General features: G+C 38.2%; 1 protein-coding gene across 2 annotated transcripts in view; it reads left to right on the forward strand.

Moving 5' to 3' along the window:
• Positions 1 to 17024, forward strand: part of flt4 (fms related tyrosine kinase 4) — a 115962-nt gene extending 98938 nt beyond the window's left edge. The window contains exons 17-30 of one of the 2 annotated variants that reach the window (XM_012959739.2): positions 108 to 243; positions 1798 to 1902; positions 2572 to 2685; positions 3146 to 3234; positions 5581 to 5719; positions 6052 to 6146; positions 7502 to 7624; positions 9052 to 9163; positions 10269 to 10368; positions 10573 to 10678; positions 11727 to 11866; positions 12944 to 13064; positions 14506 to 14591; positions 15040 to 17024. In XM_012959739.2, the coding sequence (XP_012815193.1) occupies positions 108 to 243; positions 1798 to 1902; positions 2572 to 2685; positions 3146 to 3234; positions 5581 to 5719; positions 6052 to 6146; positions 7502 to 7624; positions 9052 to 9163; positions 10269 to 10368; positions 10573 to 10678; positions 11727 to 11866; positions 12944 to 13064; positions 14506 to 14591; positions 15040 to 15256 (1683 nt within the window). In that variant the 3' untranslated portion in view covers positions 15257 to 17024. Of the gene's footprint in view, positions 1 to 107; positions 244 to 1797; positions 1903 to 2571; positions 2686 to 3145; positions 3235 to 5580; positions 5720 to 6051; positions 6147 to 7501; positions 7625 to 9051; positions 9164 to 10268; positions 10369 to 10572; positions 10679 to 11726; positions 11867 to 12943; positions 13065 to 14505; positions 14592 to 15036 lie in introns of both variants that reach the window. The other variant, XM_012959737.2, reaches the window with a different exon arrangement.
• Positions 17025 to 20185: the final 3161 nt, after the last annotated feature.

A 20185-nucleotide genomic window follows, 5' to 3' on the forward strand; every position in this document is an offset into this window, starting at 1 on the left:
TTCCATGTTTAAGAAGTATTTTTATTGGTGCTTATTAGAATGTTATGTCTCAAATGGTTACTTTCTGTATACTTTCTAGTATAACATTACTTTCCTTGTATTTTCAGCCCAATCACAGTGACATAAAGACTGGCTATCTCTCCATTATCATGGACCCTGGTGAAGTTCCCCTAGAAGAACAATGTGAATATCTTCCTTATGACTCCACTAAGTGGGAGTTTCCTCGGGACAGACTAAGACTTGGTAAGAAAGCCCTCAACCTTCATGTGACATTTTTTTTCATTAATTTTTAAACAATGTACCTTTCATTACATTTTTTAAACAGCTTGCTCCAAATGATTTACCAATAAAGGAGTCATCATTAATATCCTATGTAATGGAATGGGATGGGATACTGGAGGAGTCATGACTTGGACTTTTACTCTTGAGTGCTAATCTCATATCTACCACAATGTTGGACATGGTAGCATTTTAAGCAATACAGGTGTCAGGGATCTGCTATATTGCAACCTTCCCATTGTTCTGCTGATAGGCTACTGGGGGGAAGGTGATATCACTCCAACTTGCAGCGCAGTAGTAAAGAGAGATTGATGTTTATCAGAGCACAAGTCACTTGGTTGAGGGCACCTGGGAAATTGACAACATGTCTAGCCCCATGACAAATTTCCAAATTAAATATAAAAAAATCAGATTTTCTCTGATTTTGACAAAAAGATGTTTTCCCGTGACAGAATCCCTTAAACATACATATCCCTCCTTTATTTCCTATCCCTATTGGCGCATGCACGCTCGCTCCCCCCCCGCCCGCGCTGTTTGCGCCTGCACCCCACCCCCGCCGTTCACGCACGCGCACTAGGGGGGTGGGGGCGGCCTCGGGGCGGCAAATTTGTAAATCCGGCCCTGATTAGTTTGGAGGCTAATACCCAAGAGCTGCTCACTCATCTTTGCTTTAACTCTTGTCTGTTTTCTTTGATTTGTCTGACTTGCCATACATTATAATATACACTCAATCTGTCTGTAAAAACAAAAAAAGTCCGACATCTAGCTGATTTTCATCCTAATATTGGTTGGCTAAGGTAGCCTGATAACCTTCCAAATCGGTCTGAAGGGGCAAATCAGCAGCTGCCCCCGTATGGCCACCTTCACACAAGCAACAATTTGTAGCTTCATAAAAGTAGGTTAGTCTTCAGTGTGGCATGCCATGCGTACAGACTGTAGCAAAGAAACAAGTATAGAAAATTATGGAATCCAATAATCAGCTACAACTTGAACAGAATTGCCTGGTGGATATTTGTATTGCTGAATAAAGTTGGAAAGACAGCTGTTCAGGGCTCCCAATAGCACCGACCAAAAACATTTAATAGTAGATTAGATAATACTTGCATGCAATCTATACTTCTATAAAGACAGATGCTAAAGATATGGGCATAATTTCCAACATGCATACCTTTGTGATTTGGTTTAACAAGGCCTGTATTATCTGCATCTGGTATAATATCATGCACTGGTTATTGATTAATAGAAAACTGATTAAGAGAAAATAAACAATATCTTGTACATTCACTTTTTTTCTGTTATATTTGATAAAATAAATCCACAAAGAGTTATTCTGCTCGAGCCCTGTTTAGTAGCAACTAATTTACTAATTGGTTTGACTAGCATGATATGAAAGCACTATGAATGCTTACTTGGGAAACAAAAATAGGGGCCAGCATACAATAGAACCACTGACACAGAAAAATGAGGTCAGGCATTTTGGGGCTGATAAAGATTTAACTTGATAACTTTATGTTGTAGGAAAAGTCCTGGGCCATGGAGCGTTTGGTAAAGTGGTGGAGGCCTCTGCTTTTGGGATGAGTAAAAGCAGCAGCTGTGAAACCGTAGCAGTGAAAATGCTGAAAGGTAACTTATAAAACATTTATTTCTCAAATTTTAAGAAGAAAATTTGTTTGCAAAGGTTTTAGAATATGCTTGCATGTTGCTTTGAATTACATATGCATTATATATATAATGTATATATTCTGTTTAATAAGCTTTTTGATCCCATTGTGATCTAAGAATGCATATTATTAATTTTTTGTTGAAAGTTCATATTATTGGCACTTTCCAACTTTGGCCACAATATGCTATGGACAACCCAGAGAGAGTAATAGTGATGGGGTGGCTCGTTCCTCTTCCTCCAATTCTGAACATGGTCCAGATTTCAGAACTTTTCTACTGGTATTATTTTATGTTAGGAACATACCCACAGACTGTTTAACCTTTGGATGAGCTGAAGTTTCTTCCAAGTAGCAGATGATCTAGTTAATGCGTGATATACACCTACCGTACTTTATGAATTTGACTGTAGAGAATATATAGATCCTGTGGCCACTATAAGTTCATAGTAAAGAGCACACTATGTAATGCACATGGCCGTGGTCTCTTAGGGCTTCAGAGAATTACATAGTGTAAGACATAACCTTTGTACCAAGGTAGTTTCATTTGAAAATGGCAGGAACATTTTCACTAGTGCCGTCATAGAATGGTATGGTGTATTTGGAAGTGATGTTGTAATTTTATGTCTTTCAGAGGGAGCCACTGCCAGTGAGCACAAAGCGCTAATGTCTGAACTGAAGATTCTCATTCACATTGGAAACCATCTTAATGTAGTAAACTTACTGGGTGCATGCACCAAATCCAATGGTGAGTGCCTGTCTATCACTGAGCTCATCATTTGCAATCCGTTGAAAACAGGATTTGACATTTTGACAGATAAGTTTGATAGAGAAGTTGTACATTTTTCACAACAAAAGGATTTTTCAGAACAGAAGGATGCAGTACATCCATTAAGGGTTCTTACACATAATTAGTTTTCCCTTTGTTCCCGATTCTACTCTATAGAGACAGTATATGAACCCATTGAAATGCTGAACGCTGATGAAGTGCTGCATGTTGTGTCTCAGTAACATTCGCTGTTTCAATGTAGTCCTGTTTGTACTGTCCTTAGAGAATACAATGAGTCCTTAATCTGGCATGACTTGCTCATCATTCTTTTCATATCTGTGGAATAAATTGTACAATGCTTTTCTGCATCATTTCCAGATGTCTTTAAAATTGGCATATTATCCTTTGTCATTTACTGGCCTAATTTGTTTTTATTTAGGACCCTTGATGGTAATAGTAGAATTTTGTAAATATGGGAATCTCTCAAATTATTTACGAACCAAACGAGACGGATTTATTCCCTACCGCGTAAGTAACGGGGCCATTATATTTATCCTCTGACTCTATTTAGTTGAAACATTTTTCTTTTCTTTTATGTATTTTTATGTTGCTATTAAAGTACTAAGGACAATAGAAGTACAGGTATGGGACCTGTTATCTAGAATACTCGGGACCAGGGGTTTTCTGGATAAGGGATCTTTCCGTAATTTGGATCTCAATAACTTAAGTCTGCTAAAAATCATTCAAATGTTGAATAAACCCAATAGGATTGTTTTGCCCCCAGTAAGGATTAATTATATATTAGTTGGGATCAAGTACAGGTACTGTTTTATTATTACAGAGAAAAGGGAATCATTTAACCATTAAATAAACCCAATAGGGCTGTTCTGCCCCCAATAAGGGGTAATTATATCTTAGTTGGGATCAAGTACAGGTACTGTTTTATTATTACAGAGAAAAGGGAATCATTTAACCATTAAATAAACCCAATAGGGCTGTTCAGCCCCAATAAGGGGTAATTATATCTTAGTTGGGATCAAGTACAGGTACTGTTTTATTATTACAGAGAAAAGGGAATCATTTAACCATTAAATAAACCCAATAGGGCTGTTCTGCCCCCAATAAGGGTTAATTATATCTTAGTTGGGATCAAGTACAGGTACTGTTTTATTATTACAGAGAAAAGGGAATCATTTAACCATTAAATAAACCCAATAGGGCTGTTCTGCCCCCAATAAGGGGTAATTATATCTTAGTTGGGATCAAGTACAGGTACTGTTTTATTATTACAGAGAAAAGGGAATCATTTAACCATTAAATAAACCCAATAGGGCTGTTCTGCCCCCAATAAGGGGTAATTATATCTTAGTTGGGATCAAGTACAGGTACTGTTTTATTATTACAGAGAAAAGGGAATCATTTAACCATTAAATAAACCCAATAGGGCTGTTCTGCCCCCAGTAACATTTTTAAAAATTGGAATTATTTGGTTATAATGGAGTTTATGAGAGATGGCCTTTCCGTAATTTGGAACTTTCTGGATAATGGGTTTCCGGATAAGGGATCCCATACATGAATAAAGAATATATCAGGATTCTACAATCATACATTTCATTTTTCTATATCTTTATTTAGTATTTTAACTATTTTAACAGAAAATTTTACATGCCATGTAGTGTCAGTATAGCATATAAGTAGGGCATTAAGCTGAGGCCCTCTTTAAATTTAGAGGATGTTATATGCCAGTTTTGTATTCTTGGTGCTTTATTGAGCCAAATGAAATCCTCATTTTTCTTATTCTTTGAAGTATTTTTGGTAATGAGAGTAGGATTGTTTGAAGATATACAGTAGCCATGGGATTTTTTCACTCTCCCAAGCCAGAAAAGATGGGTTTTAGTCCACGTCGCAATAATTTATTTAGACAGGGATTATACGTTGAACCAGATACTCCTGTTAACAAATGAGAATACATTTTTATCCCTGTAATAAATTTTTAAACTGTCCATACACTCACAGAAAAACATGTACAAAATCAAGTTTCTTTGCATCCTCTCTGATATCCATGTACTATAGATACTGGTTGGTTCAGGCAGGTTTAAAAATTTCATTTGCTGATACAGTGTCTAAACTGGTAAAGGGGATGGAAGATTTAAGATATGAGATTAGACTGTCGAGGTTGGGGTTGTTTTCTCTGGAAACGTGATTACTCTGTACAAGTACATTAGAGGGGATTATAGGCAGATAGGGGGTGTTCTTTTTTCCATAAAAATGATCAGCGCACCAGAGGTCACCCCTTTAGTTTAGAGGAACGGAGCTTCCATTTGAAGCAGCGTAGGTGGTTTTTCACGGTGAGGGCAGTGAGGTTGTGGAATGCCCTTCCTAGTGATGTTGTAATGGCAGATTCTGTTAATGCCTTTAAGAGGGGCCTGGATGAGTTCTTGAACAAGCATAGTATCCAAGGCTATTGTTATACTAAAATCTACAGTTAGTATTGATGTTTGAATGTGTAGTTTATGTATGTGATTGTACAGATAGGTCAGTATAGGAACTTGATGGACTCTGGTCTTTTTTTAACCCTATGTAACTATGTAAGTGTCAGCCAATGCATGGTGTGTCAGCATATAAGAAAGTGTAGAGGAGCCAGAATGAATGATTGAAACAACAGAATGGTGGCCATAGCGTGTATGCTATACGCACGGGCCAACAGGTAAGGCTGCAGAACTGATCACTTTATAACAATACTTTATTTTTTATATGAATTTTACCAGGAAAAATACTCCCCTTTTTTAACATGAGCATACATACTGCAATGGATAAGAATAATGTAAATTTGATCCAACTGTGATATATCCACCTACTTTAACCTCGTCACAGGAGAGATCGCCTCGGGCTCGCAGTGAGGTCCAATCAATGGTTGAAGCAGTGATAGCAGACAGGAGGAGCAGAGAAGGAATCAATGAAGGAGCCCTTTTTAGCAGACTGCGGATGACTAAGAACCAAAGGACGCCAGAGTGTGAGGCTCATCTCTTGCATTACATATTTACTCTGCACAGTGCATACTGGCATGCATGGGTCTCTTATATCCATATTAACTGGGGGATAAATATCCACTTTGTACAGCTTTCTGTGTATAACTAACAATATATTAGTCTTGTTTCGTAATGCTTCTTTCTAATTTTCTCATGCAAATTGAATTACTACAATTTAATATAACAAAATGTTGTAGAAAAATCCACAGAATATTCTTGAACAACATATGAATAAGTGATACAAATCTGTTTGTAAATAACATAAGATTATTGTTTGTTTCAAAATATTAATTCAATTTACTTATTATTCCAACAGTGAAAGATTTATGGCAGAGTCCTTTAACTATGGAAGATCTGATCTGTTATAGCTTTCAGGTGGCCCGTGGGATGGAGTTCCTTGCTTCACGGAAGGTAATATCAGACTTTAAAACAAAAAACGGCAAAAACAGTGGCCCCCTCTATGTAATGGTGTGGGATCCATTATCCAGAAAGTGGTTGTCCAGAAAGCTCCAAATTAATTCTAATTTTTAAAAATGATTTTCTGTTTCCCTGCAATATTAAAACATTACTAGATGCTGAATTTTTACATAGAGTTTACATAGAGTTTTTCAACTTTTTGCACCTAATAAACAACTAAAATACAAATTTTTTAAACTTTAATTCAAATTTGTGAGTTTTTGCTCAAAAAAACTTGAATCATGGTAAGAATTTGGAGTCAAAATTTGAGTTTAGCAACACCGTTCTGCAGATCAAACCCAATTGTGCACACACATCCAACTTCACCAGTGGTGTGGGCATATCCATTTTACAGTACTGACAGTCAGTCTAACTGGAATATGACCAAAGGCAGAAGGGTACATGAGGTATTTACTCCCAAATATCAAATATGATAAAGAAGTGTACCCCCTTATGTCCAGGTGCAGTAACCAATTATATTCATGTGACCAGTAAATGCTTGCTGGTGATTTGTTGTTAATGTATTATAGGTAGTTAGACCAGTAACAAACTTTTTATTACATTACTTTATTTTTTAAGACAATAGCTGTCTAAACCCTGTATATTATAAACTGTATGGGGCTGATTTACTAAGACACGAATTCCGACCGAATTGGAAAAATTTCGATTGAAAAACGAACATTTTGCGACTTTTTCGTATTTTTTGCGATTTTTTCGGCGCCTTTACGACTTTTCGGAAATTATCGCGACTTTTTCGTTACCAATACGATTTGCGCGAAAAAACGCGAGTTTTTCGTAGCCATTCCGAAAGTTGCGATTTTTTCGTAGCGTTAAAACTTGCGCAAAAAGTTGCGATTTTTTCGTAGTGTTAAAACTTGCGCAAAACTACGAAAAAAGCGCAACTTTTCGCGCAAGTTTTAACGCTACGAAAAAATCGCAACTTTCGGAATGGCTACGAAAAACTCGCGTTTTTCCGCAAAAATCGTATTGGTAACGAAAAAGTCGCGATAATTTTCTGAAAAAATCGCAAAATACCGATCATTACGAAAAAAACGCAATCGGACGCATTCGGCCCGTTCGTGAGTAAGTAAATGGGCCCCTAAATGTTAATAAACAACCAGCTAGACATTTCATTTTAGTATTTTTAAAGACATTATACCAAGTGAAAGCTAAATGATAAAAAAACGTTTTCCTGTGGTTTAACTTATTTTTTTCACAAAAACTTTTAAAGGTCACATACAGAAATAATAATGACAATTTCACCAAACTCTCTTCTGTGGTGCTTCTAACACCTATTCCTTTGCTTTTAGTGTATTCACAGAGATCTGGCGGCTCGGAATATCCTGCTCTCAGAGAACAATGTGGTGAAAATCTGTGACTTTGGTCTGGCTAGAGATATTTACAAAGACCCTGACTATGTCCGCAAAGGAAGTGTGAGTATCAGTAGGCTTTAATTGGGGCAGTTTATGGGAAATGTAGGCGACTTTTGTTGTAAAGCTGTAAATTCTACTCCCATTGCTCCCCCCAGTCTCACATGTATACAGGGAATAATTTAATTACACCATCATCTACAAGTGACCTAACAACTTTGTGAATTGCAACTGGTGATCTGACTTATTTAAAATCAGATACATCACATCCTTCATGGCTAATTGGCGGCTCATATAGGTGTATGCTGCCAACTGGACTGATTCCTGTGAGCAGGGGCTTGGAGAAGGGCTAACATGACCCAGGCTCATCCCCATACTGGAGCCCATAGCTTAGTTTGATTGAGGGGGTGAGTTGCACCAGGGGGAAGGAGTTGGTTTCCATTTAGCGGTAGGACAGACTCAGCAACCTAAGGTCATGTGGGCTTATTATTATTATTTAGTTAGTTGAAGGGTGTCTGGGAAATTATTATTGATTCAGTAACCAATGGTAGTTTCATCTCACAAAACAAAGATGTAAATAATGGCCACAATCCTTTTAGCCAAAGTTCACATATCAACAAAATCATGAGCTATCAACATTGAAAAGAAATTTAGTACTTCTAGTACTTAAAGAAACAGTAACACCAAAAATGAAATCTTTTTAAAGCAAATGAAATATAATGTACTGTTGCCCTGCAGTGGTTAAATTTATGTATTTGCTACAGTGACACTACTATAGTTTATATTAATAATCTGCTGTTAGCCACAGTGGCAGCCATTCAAGCTAGAAAAAAGGTGAAAAGGCGCAAGTTACATAGCAGATGACGGATAAACTCTGTAGAATACAATAGTGTTTCATCTGTTATCTGCTAAGTGCCTGTGCCTTTTCTCCTTTGAACGTCTGCCCCCGGGGCTACACAGCGGGGTATTTATATAAACTATAGTAGGGTTTCTGTAGCAAACACCCCAGCTGTACCCGTGTAGGAATGGCTGCCCCCGGGGATACACAGCGGGGTATTTATATAAACTATAGTAGGGTTTCTGTAGCAAACACCCCAGCTGTACCAGTGCAGGAATGGCTGCCCCCGGGGCTACGCAGCGGGGTATATATAAATTATAGTAGGGTTTCTGAGACAAACACACCAGGTGTACCAGTGCAGGGCAACAGTACATTATATTGGAATTTCTTTTATACACTTGAATTTTTTTGTTACTGTTCCTTTAAACTGTGAGAGGAAGCAAACCTAGATGACCTAGTCTCCCAAGTCATGTCACAGTACCCCCCTCCCTTTATTTTAATTTCAGTTCAGAGATTTTTGGTTACTGTGCAGAACTCTTTTGGAAAATGGTTTAAAAGTATTATAAATTTGAAAGTACTAGAAATTTAAAAATCAGAATGTACTATGTGTGCATTGAAGCCTTGTATTTATAGTTGCTTTATTTCCTTAAAGGCACGCCTGCCGCTGAAGTGGATGGCACCAGAGAGCATTTTTGATAAGGTGTACACAACTCAGAGTGATGTTTGGTCCTTTGGGGTACTGCTGTGGGAAATCTTCTCACTGGGTGAGTTTAATTGCTTTACAGACTGAAATGGTCTTAGAGAAAGGGTGGTTTATTAAAATTTGAGTGTTTTTTGTAAGTCACAGTGAAAAATGTGTAAATTATTTACTAATTCTAGTTTTCCAATCCCTGAATTTGTATCAGTTGAAACAATCTCAAACTCAAATTGAAAAATTTGGCAGCTAAAACTTGACAAGTCAATGAGAGGTGTATTTTGTCAAGGTATTTGCAAATTCAACTTTCCAAAGAAAATTAGATTTTGTAGAAAATGAGTAGTAGAATGCAATTTTAGTGCAACTAAGATTCTTTTTGGTGCACAGTTTGACATGATTGAGTTTCTGATTGATGTTTTTTTTTTAAAAAAATATGCTGAAAATACAGGAAAATGTGTTTGTTAGTTAGAAAATTCAAATTTTATTAAACATGCCTTTCCATGTTCCATTTTAGGATAAGTGGATTAAAACATTTGAAGTGAAAAAGCTCTTAAGAAAGGTGGTGAAACTTTTCAAGATTACAGAGCAATTCCACTTGCTTTAGATTTATCACTACTACATCTGTAGTAATAAGTCAAATCAACTGGACATTTCACCACATTCAACTGGCTTTCTCCATTCAGAAAACTGAATTCTGAACTGAGAAAGCCAGTCGGATGACTGGCAAAACATCTTCAAGGAAAACCCAGCAAGTTCAGTTGATTTGACTAATTACTACAGATAAATCATGACCTGGATGAACGAGAATCTTCACAAACTTATAACTACTACATATTGTAAATTCCCCCAATTCCCCTGCTTGATGAGCAGTCAGTAAAGGAGAGGAGGGAATAGTAAGAGACAGATAAAAACTTTTTTCCATACCAGATATTTTACAGATAATGTTAAAATCATTTGGAAATTTTGGATTAATGTGTGTATATATATATATATATATATATATATATATACTGTATATATATATATATATAGTACATTTATTAAATCAGTTTTTGTGTGGGAATCCACTTTAATGTTTAATGAATAGTTTTCAACATCTCGGATCCCAGTTTTCAACATTTTCTGTTACTTTGGGTCTCAGTAACTATACTAAATTAAAATATGTTTATTTTTAGGGGCTTCTCCTTACCCTGGAGTCCAAATTAATGAAGAGTTTTGCCAGCGGCTAAAGGAGGGCACACGTATGCGGGCACCAGAATATGCTACAGCTGAAATGTAAGTATTTATTATTTCTTTGTCACGCTGGGGCTCATTTATCAACACAGTGCAAAAATTACACTGTGGCAGAAACCCGTGGCAACCGATGAAATGTAGGATATCACACTTACATTATACAGTGACAGGACATTACTTGTTATTCATCTGCATTCTAGTAGAAAAGTCTTGACCATGCATATTTTAACAAAACTTTCTGTGCAGTTACCGAATCATGCTGAGTTGCTGGCATGGGGATCCCAAGGAACGCCCAACATTTACTGACCTGGTAGAGATCCTTGGTGACCTTCTTCAGGAAAACGTACAACAGGTAAAGTGGGCTGTGGGATGAAGAGTCAAAAACTCACTGTTCATGTCAATTAGAGAATGCTCAATTTACCATGACTCTTTGTAATCTATCCTTCAGCCAGTTCTTTGTCCAAGGGCAAATAATATGTTTCAGTCCAAAAAGTCTTAATTTAATCTGTTGTCTTTTATGTGGCACTGTCTAGGTTTCTGTTCACCTCTTTCTAGAAGACAATTCAATTTGTCTGGCAAGATCTGTTATGCATAAAATCATGCTGCCACAAACTTATAGTATTGGTATATATCAATATTCCACCATATTGCAGTATCTTATCACTTATTACCCCCTCCACAAGCTTTTCTACCACTGGTGCCAAACAGGCCTATAATTTCCATTCTGATAATGTGATGCCTTATTGAATAATTGTACCACATTAGCAAATCTTTTGCCACTATGCCAGACATCAAAAAATCATGGAAAATAAAGTGGTTTGGCAATTATGAATACCGTCTTGTCCTGGACCTTTGTTTACTTTCTCATATTATAATATTGTCAACCACCCATCAATGGTTAAATTATTAGTAATTAGTCTATTAAAATGAAAACCATAACAGGGTGCTCAATTGTGTAAACAGACAAAAAGTACCCCGTTCTTGTTTCATTTTTTTGCTATCTACATAATTAAAAAAATAACTTCTGATTTATTTTACTCCTTGCTGCAATGCCCTTTTCATCCTTCATTTTAGTTTGTCTTTTTTTTTTTTTTGCATACATTGACCTCTTTGTACCCAACAAAAATCTCAGCTGTCCCCATGTTATTATCATCATTCCTAAATGCACACTAACAATGCTCTCTAGCTTTACATAAAAACTCCTCTGCCTTTATAATCACCTTTCTAAAAAAAGATGTAACCTTAAATATTCACAGCACAGTCACGATTAATTACACCACAGTTCATTTTCTGTACATACAATTAATTATAAAAAGAATCAGCTTTAATCTGCAGCCGTGGCCAGTAGGGCAATCACTAATGTTCATTATTCAGAATTGATACATCATGTTGTTTGACAGGAAGGAAAAGACTATATCCCTCTGAATGACTCACAAAGCTCTGAAGATATGGAAACCTTCCAAGCCCCCATATACCCTCAGCATATCTCCGATGAGGAAGAGTGTGACATGAGGCTGCACTGCCACAATCTAGCTGTAAGGTGAGCATGAGCTTGTTACATGCATCAGGTATGCACAATGCATTGAATGGGTAGGTAAAATATATACATATAGCATATGCATCATGGTAATGAGTGATGTCATCAGTTATAATCATTTCTTAGTGATGTCACTTGTCACAACTAAATATACAACAACTTTTATTTTGACACTTGCCATGTTCAGAAAAATATAATAAAAACATAATGTAGAGTTGCAAAGTTTGCACCTCGTCTACATGATTGTGTTCTGTAATACTCACATAGAATATTTTTTCTAACTTTACGGTATTTAAGAAAGAGAAAGTTAAATAACATATTTAGGTTAGATTGTCTCTGAAACAGTAAAAAGTCAGCTAACAAAATATCTCAGCAACAAAGTATTTAGTTTTACAACTGTTATTAAACATCACCATCTAGTGGTGAAAAACAAGTCATTGTAAATCACTGAATTTTAGAGGCAGCGCAGTATTGCTCTGGCATTGTAAAGGATTAAATCTGTAATGGGTTAACACTAACAACATTTGATATGCAACAAGAGGCATTGTAAAGTATCACTGGCATATAAGATTATTTGGGCAAGGAAGCTGGGGCAATTGGTTTCTCTGATCAGTTGATCAAAGAAAGAAATCTGTGGGGGAGCAGCTATGAGAAAAATATGGATTATAGGAAAGGATCCATATCCCCTCTGCATATTAGTTAGGATGAGATCACAGGCTTCCTAATATGGCCAGCCTATACCTGCCAGTTAGGAGGAATTATTTCTGGGGGGCTGGAACATGAGACCATGTTTGGTATCATTCTGATCACCCATGTATGGATCACAGTAAGCCTATATTTTCATTATAATATTGGCTACTGGCAAGTCCCAATATTATATTACAGAAAATGGGCCCTCCTCATGCATAATGGTAGTTTTATGGAGTTTTGATGAAAACTTGTTTTTTATCCAGATCCAAAAACTAAAGACATACAGCATCCCTGCTTAACTGTGTTCATATTTGAGTAATTGAGCAGTAGCAAGTGATGTGATTGGCTGTGGGTTGGCCTCGCCCTAATAACAATGCTTCCTTTTTGCAGATACTATAACTGTGTATCATTTCCCGGTTGTTTCACTGGGGGTAACCAAATCCGCTGCCCTTCACAGCTCAAAACGTTTGAGGAGTATCCCATGGCCAGCATGACTTATAAAGGTCACCAAGTAAGTTCAGCCTTTAAAAAAATGGATGTTAAAACATAACCAGTATTAAATCCCAAGCATTCTAAAAATAAAATGAAATATGTTCTTCTTGATTAAAAAAAAACTGAGATTTTGAAATGACTGGTTATATTGTTATCTTCTGTATGGGGGCAAAGGGGATTGAGATCTTAGTGGGTTGTTCTGCTCTTTCATTTTTCTCCAGTATGTTACCCACTGGTTTTACAAAGAATTTGAGTATTTACTGTATCTGTGAAGATTCTCAGGTTATAATATCTGTAGTAATAAGTCAAATCAACTGGACTTGTTGTGTTTTTCTTGAATACATTTTGCCATTGACTTTCTCAATTCAAAAAATGAACTTTTAGTCTAGTTGATTTGACTTATTACTACAGATATTCACTGTATCTTTATTAGAGTCTTAACTCAAGCTACATTATTTTCTTACTGCAAGTTATTTAAGTATGCTGTTTGTCAATAATGCCTTGCAAATTTCTCACTCGTGCTTTCCTACTATGGAAAAGTGCCATTTACATCTTGTTTTGCTGGCTGCATTACAATAATATAAGCAATTGGCTATGACTCAATCAACCCTTTTTACGGGACTATAACTCCGTAGGACTATATGAGATGGCTGGGCCAGAAGTAACTTTTCTGTCGCCAACCACTCCTCCTAGGCCAACGTGCATGCAAGGGGGGAGAGGTGGCCGGCCGGGTTGCCTAGGGTGCCCAGGTACCTTGGCTGGGCACTGGTAAGTAGGGAGGAGCTTATGAAGAAGCTGCCAGAAAGACACTTGCTTATGTGGCAAGGCTAAACATGCAGCCTGAGCAACAAACAGTGCATGTGTTATCAAAGCAAAGGGAAAATAAATGAAATAAATTAAACCAAATAATAAATGAAAAAATTAAACTGTTAATATCTATGCTACAAAATTAGTTTAACAGGGAAAATTTATGAAAATTTCCTGTTCCTTTATTCTGTATTATAGTCCCTCCCAGCAGTTCCCAGACTGGATGTCCTCCTGAGAAATGGGGGCATTTACCTATTTTACCTATTGTAAAATGTTTTATGCTAAAAACAGGGAAAGGTCAGTCTAAAATACATAAGTGGTCATTTAAACGTCCAATACGGACGCAATTGCCATTTTTTTTACTTACTTACTGTAGAAAGTTTCCCTAATCCTGCAGTTGCCAGGGGTAGTTAACACAATTCTGACGAAATTATGTCAAAAATTATCAAAATGGCAAAATTATGTCAAGTTGCACTTGCACTTTATTGTGAACTGAATGCAATTGTGAGGCACTCAGTGAATTTGAATCTGGCTTTCCTTGGGCAAACTCTGATTGGCAATGGCCATTTTCTTTCTCACCATACTATGGGATAAAGTACAGGGAATTCAACAGCCACTATAGGCTCATCTTACTATGTTTTTCTGCCAAACAGGACAGTCAAACAGACAGTGGGATGGTGCTGGCATCAGAAGAGCTGGAAAGGATAGAGAAAGAACACAGAACGGAAGGAGGACACAGGTACTGATGGACATGGTGCAACCAGCAGTGATTGTACGCATATGGAAACTGTGCGGATGTGTATGTGTAGCCGCCATTGTTTAGGACAATGTAAATGTTCTTCCTGCCCTTAGGGTTGCCACCCAGTGAGTATTTCTCCAGCCTGGTATTACAAATTTACCGGCAATGTATTTTCTGATAAATTTGTAATGACCTATTTTTCTGCCCCTGAAACCCACCCCACCATTTGTTGGCCTAATCCTACAAGAATCTGGACTGCATGTTCCTTCCAGAATACTCCAGCTTCCAGCATTTTTTGTACTATAAGAGTGTAACATTTATTTCCTGCTTTTTTTTTTATTTTCTGTTTTTACTGAGTGTGTGGGGAAGTGTTTACTGAACCTAAATTTTCCCTTCCTATTGTGTGAACAGGCTGATAATTATACTTTCTTCTTCCCTTCCTCAGCAGTAAAGGGTCTCGGAGAAACAAGGACATGACACCAGAACACTCATCCCCGTTCCACAGGAGTCAGGCTTCATACCCACCCCACACTGGGGGCCAGACATTTTACAACAGTGAATATGGGGAGCTCTCAGAACTGTCAGAGGGGGACAGCTATACTCCCCCTGGGGGTTGTGCCAGCCCAGGGCTCATCCACGCATCGTTCTTTTCAGATGAAAACTAAGGACCTTTCAGGCAAGGAGAGGTCCTGAATATATTTGTGGGACTTTCTGCTCTCTAAATATACACTGCATACAACAAACTGAAGGGGAAACAAAATGGCTTCCACCCCACAAAAAGGCTGAGACAGAGACACTGGACTACTCTCCTGTTACAGCCACTGGACACACACAGAAGTGATAACAGGACAAAATGGACTTTTATGCCTAAATGAGATTCTTTGGAGGGAAAAAAAAGATGTTTATTTCCCATCAACATTGCCCATTGGCTGCTAAAAAGGATGCAGCATCTGCATAACATTTAGATACAAAACCAGTTGTTCCTATAAGTGACCAATCAAATACACTACAGAAATTATCTGTTTTGTTTTAAACCATGCAGTGAAGTTAGGAAGTTTAGGAAGGCTCTAGATCTGATACATGGGAAATAGAGGGTACAGTAGTTACAAATCTCACTGCAAGGGTGCTAGTAACTATAGTCCATAAAGTTCAAAAGCATAGCTCTCAGCAGGACTTAGTAATGAAACAAAACCTTTTTTATTCATTAGTAGCCCAATATTTCAGTCCCCACTTGTCACCTTTCATAAGGAAAAATAAAATGAACTTTTGCTTTGTTTTCACTTGAGAAAAGTGAGGTGACAAGTGGTGTCTGGAAGCCAGAAGGCTAAATAAAGTGGAGGTACTCTTAACCCTGGGACATGACATAAAAAAGGAAGGAAGACATGTTTTTAAGTATACTGCTAATTATGGTTATAAATGGAAAAGACCAGATAAGAATAAAAATGTAACGCTGCCACATTTTGAGGCTGGTACTGACAAGCAAAGCCAATTTGGGGCATTTTCATGCTGCATTTTTAGCAAGTAAAAACACAGTGGGCAAAATAACTCCCAGAATGCCCTATGTCAGGGGTGGGCAAACTTTTTGGCTCACGGGCCACATTTACTTACCCCCGGGCCAGACCGGGCCAGGGCGGGCAGGGCCAGGCCAGCGTTACGCCCCCTTAGTCTGTTTAATTCTGGCCCTCCATTGACACCAAGTCTCACGTGATGAGACTTGGCGTCGGCGGCGGGCCGGATTAAAAAGGCCAAGGGGCCGGATGTGGCCTGCGGGCAGTAGTTTGCCCACCCCTGCCCTATGTGCTAATGCCCTTTAAAACATACTTTCAGATTTTTGTGTCACCAGGGCCACTGGGCACTGCCTCATGGAGGCATAAAATCTTCTGGAAGAGATGAGCAAGATCATCGGAATGAGACCTTTCTTGTGGAAGGTAGAATTTAAAAGTCTATTGAAGGTATATTGAAGGAAGATTTTACATTTACCCCTTAACATGTCCATTTGAAAAAAACAAATGGAAAATAATAAAGTAAGGTTTAACCATATGCATGTTAGCCATCTTGGAACGTGCTGCACCACATAGGATTGACAGTCTAATGGAACCTAAAGGGTTAAATGCCCCTTTGAGAACAACATTCTTTAATGTAAAGGCTCACAGCTGCAGTATGCTTTCCTTCCAGCAGAGGGAGTACAGTGCTTCCAGCATTCCTCTTCTATTGCCCAGAAAGCGATGTAAAAGTGCTACACTCTCACCGACATTCCATATATTAAATAATCAGTTCAACAACCCCCTTTTTTTAAAAAATATGTGGATGGGATCTTAAAAATGAACACAAAAAAGAGGAAGTGACATGCACCGTACAGTTGCAATGCTGATGTTTGTTTTGTTACATATAATAGATACCTTTATATATAAATATATATATGAGTATACAACATTTATTTTTCTACTGAGTTTTTTCTGAGCTTCTTATTAATTAATCCTTTTTGTTTCCGTTGGTTAGAAAGCTGCTGTGTATGTTTCATTCTTTTTTATTCACATTTTCCTGCTCCTTATATGCTATGTTTGTAATAATAATGTATATCACTAATGTATATCCGCCCCCCCAGGTTCCTAGGGTTATGTTATTCATCATGGCGAGTAATATATTTACTTAGAGGTTTGGGAATTTGACATGTATTAAAATAAGATTCATGAAAAAATACCTAGATTCTTCGGCCTAGATGACGGGGGTTGTAGCTTAAAATTTAGTTTATAAATTAAATTTATTTATTCCATTCTGTAATAAAGGCCATTACATCTGTAGTTCTTCAGCTCCTATTGAAGTACAACCTTCAGTATCCCACAAAAGCCAGCAACATCTGATAAATGTTTAGATATTTGCATTTTTATACTGTCAATTCAGGCACTTGGCTAGACAGAAAGTCAGCAACCCAAAGGATAACTAAATACAGGAAGCGTATAATGGCACACAATTTATTTTCTCTGCTGGCATATATACGTACGGAGAGAATAGCAGGGTCGTACTGGGCCTGTGGGAAACCAGGAAAAAACCCAGTGGGGCCCTCCAACCCAGATCTGATCCCCGCCAGGATGCATTGGCGCTCCACCTGCCTCCCCCGATCCTGCCCAGGTAAGTTAGAGGTATACATGATTGGGGGGGGGGCCTGGGGTGGCAGCCCGAGTGGGCCATTCACTCCCCAGTCCAACCCTGGAGAAAAGCCAACCTACTGCCTTCTGCACCTTTATGTGTGTGCATGGGATCAGCTTGTCAGAACACAGGCAGGATGGATTTTTCATGCCAAAATTCACTTTGGGAGTGCCCTGAGAGGCTGATTTCATGGCCATCGTTTAACATAAGAAAAAAAACTGCTTACAAGGAAATAGTCCGTTTTTATTGCCTAAAGAGGGATAAGTATGGCTAACTGACAGCAGAGACACCAACCCAGCAATTTCATATTTTCAGGGCACCTTCACATCATGGCTATACCCTCAGTTGCGCTTCAAGTTCTGCCCACTGTCTTTTTTCTGAGGATTTTTGGGTGCAAATTGCAGGGAAACGGTGACCAGGTGAGGGGTGAAGTAAAAAAGTTTGAGCTCCAAATAATGCCTGTGAATTAATCGATCTGCGATAGTTGAACAGCCATAGGTAAATGCAGAAACCAAATATCTCTCATCAGCTTTGTCCTGCTATAGGCTTTAGATTTAGACGAATGAGACTTAAACCCTTTTCTCATTTGCCACAGTAATGCTCCAGGCCATGTACACAAAAGCGCAGAACCTAATACTACGCAGCTTCCTTGGCGGTGAAGTCATTTCTGTCTTGTCAGACGGGAAAGCGTTAAGGTCTTGTCATGGTCCCCACAGCATTTCCCCTGTCAAAAGAATAAAAAATGGTTGCAGACAGGCAAGGGTGTTTCTGACCACTGTACTCCTTCCAATGTTATGTCATGTTACATGAAAAAAAATGGGTGGAATAGATCAAAGTGACAAGCTATGGCAATGACACTAAGGTCATTTTATGCAGACGCCGTCAATCCTACATTTGATAGCACTTAAAGAGGTAAAAAAATAACATCTTTGGGTTAAAACCCTGCAAAATATCAATCACAGGCATCAGACCCACACTGGCAATCTGTGGATTCTGTGAGATGCCATAGACAGTGACTATTTATTGGGCTAGTGGGGAGCTCTGTGGGCTTCTGTGTGGTTAGAATGCCAGGGCCTATTTGGAATCTCATTCCAGACCTGACAGGCATGTCTACTCTACATGACCATCATTTGTGTAGGGCACAGAGGGATCATTCACTAAATGGAAAATGCAAGTTGGCCAATCATATCTATTACCCTATGTATGATGTCATTGACTAACTAAGAACTGTATGATCCCACATCCAATGAGCCACTTTGTCTCACCAATGCAATCTGGCAATCCAAGTGTAGCCACATGTTTACTCTATTATAGAAATCTGGGATATAAAAACTGTAGCTTTGCTGTTCAATTGTAGGTGCACAGAAACGGCGACACCAAAAGTTCCTTTGAACCCAACAGAGGTGAGACTGAATGGGCAGGTCTATTTATAGGCAATGGGTAAAAGATAAGACCTGACTAAAAAGTTGGAGGAAGTATTTATTGTGTTATTTTTTATATTTTGTTGTCATTACTGCTGTCATTTCTTATTCTTGGTTGTGAGTGGGATGCACCCCTTTTGGGTTGCTTTCAGGGGTAGAGGCGCCATCGTGACAGAAGAAGGTAGGTGTGGGCGCCATTTTGCTTTCCAATGTTTAGGGACTGAAGTTTAATTGCTTCCCAGAGGAAAGCGAACGCAAAGAAGAGAACGATTGCTATGCACCCCGGGTCCAAAAGTAGAATGTCATCCTCACAAAATACAAGGTTTGCAGGGGATGTCAGAAGTTGTAGGTCTCAGCAGCTTGATGGATCTGTTGGGATTCATTTGAACTTGGTGAAGTGAGCTGGTACTTATGCTGTTCGCTGCCCTCCTGCTGTATAGAGTGCCGTTTGTGCTGCCCTGTGATTAACCTGGTAAGAGACTGAAATATGTAAATTGCACATTGCAATTAAGGACTAACAGATGAGCATGACAATGAAAGTACCGGTGATGGAGGCTTGTTAGATGCATAGTTAAGAAAATACATACACTCACCCTTTGTGTTCAAACTACTTTTCTCTTGGAAAAATTGGGGAGAGCTAGCACCGTCCACACTAACTGTATATGAAAATAATGAGAGTATGGGGGTAACGTGCAACTGAAGTAAAATTATGAAACAGGAGAGGGAGAAACAGGAATATACTCGCAAAGGGTTATTCCTATTGTAGACTTCAGAGCACTGCACCGTAAACCCTCAACGAAAAATAATTGTCAGGTAGTTTTATTAATCAGGATTGGTAGGAAAATTAAGACTTAACTTTTATTACTAGATTTTAAAAAGATATAATTTGTCACGGACAAAACCCCATTAAAAACGCGTAAGGTGAAATGCAACTCCAAAGAGAACTGTAACACAATATGAGGCTGCCCATCTCCTTAGGCTCGCTACAAAGTTTCAGCTTACAGAGTAGCCATTATGCTTCCACTC

Source organism: Xenopus tropicalis, chromosome 3, assembly GCF_000004195.4.
Source record: "Xenopus tropicalis strain Nigerian chromosome 3, UCB_Xtro_10.0, whole genome shotgun sequence".
Taxonomy (NCBI): domain Eukaryota; kingdom Metazoa; phylum Chordata; class Amphibia; order Anura; family Pipidae; genus Xenopus; species Xenopus tropicalis.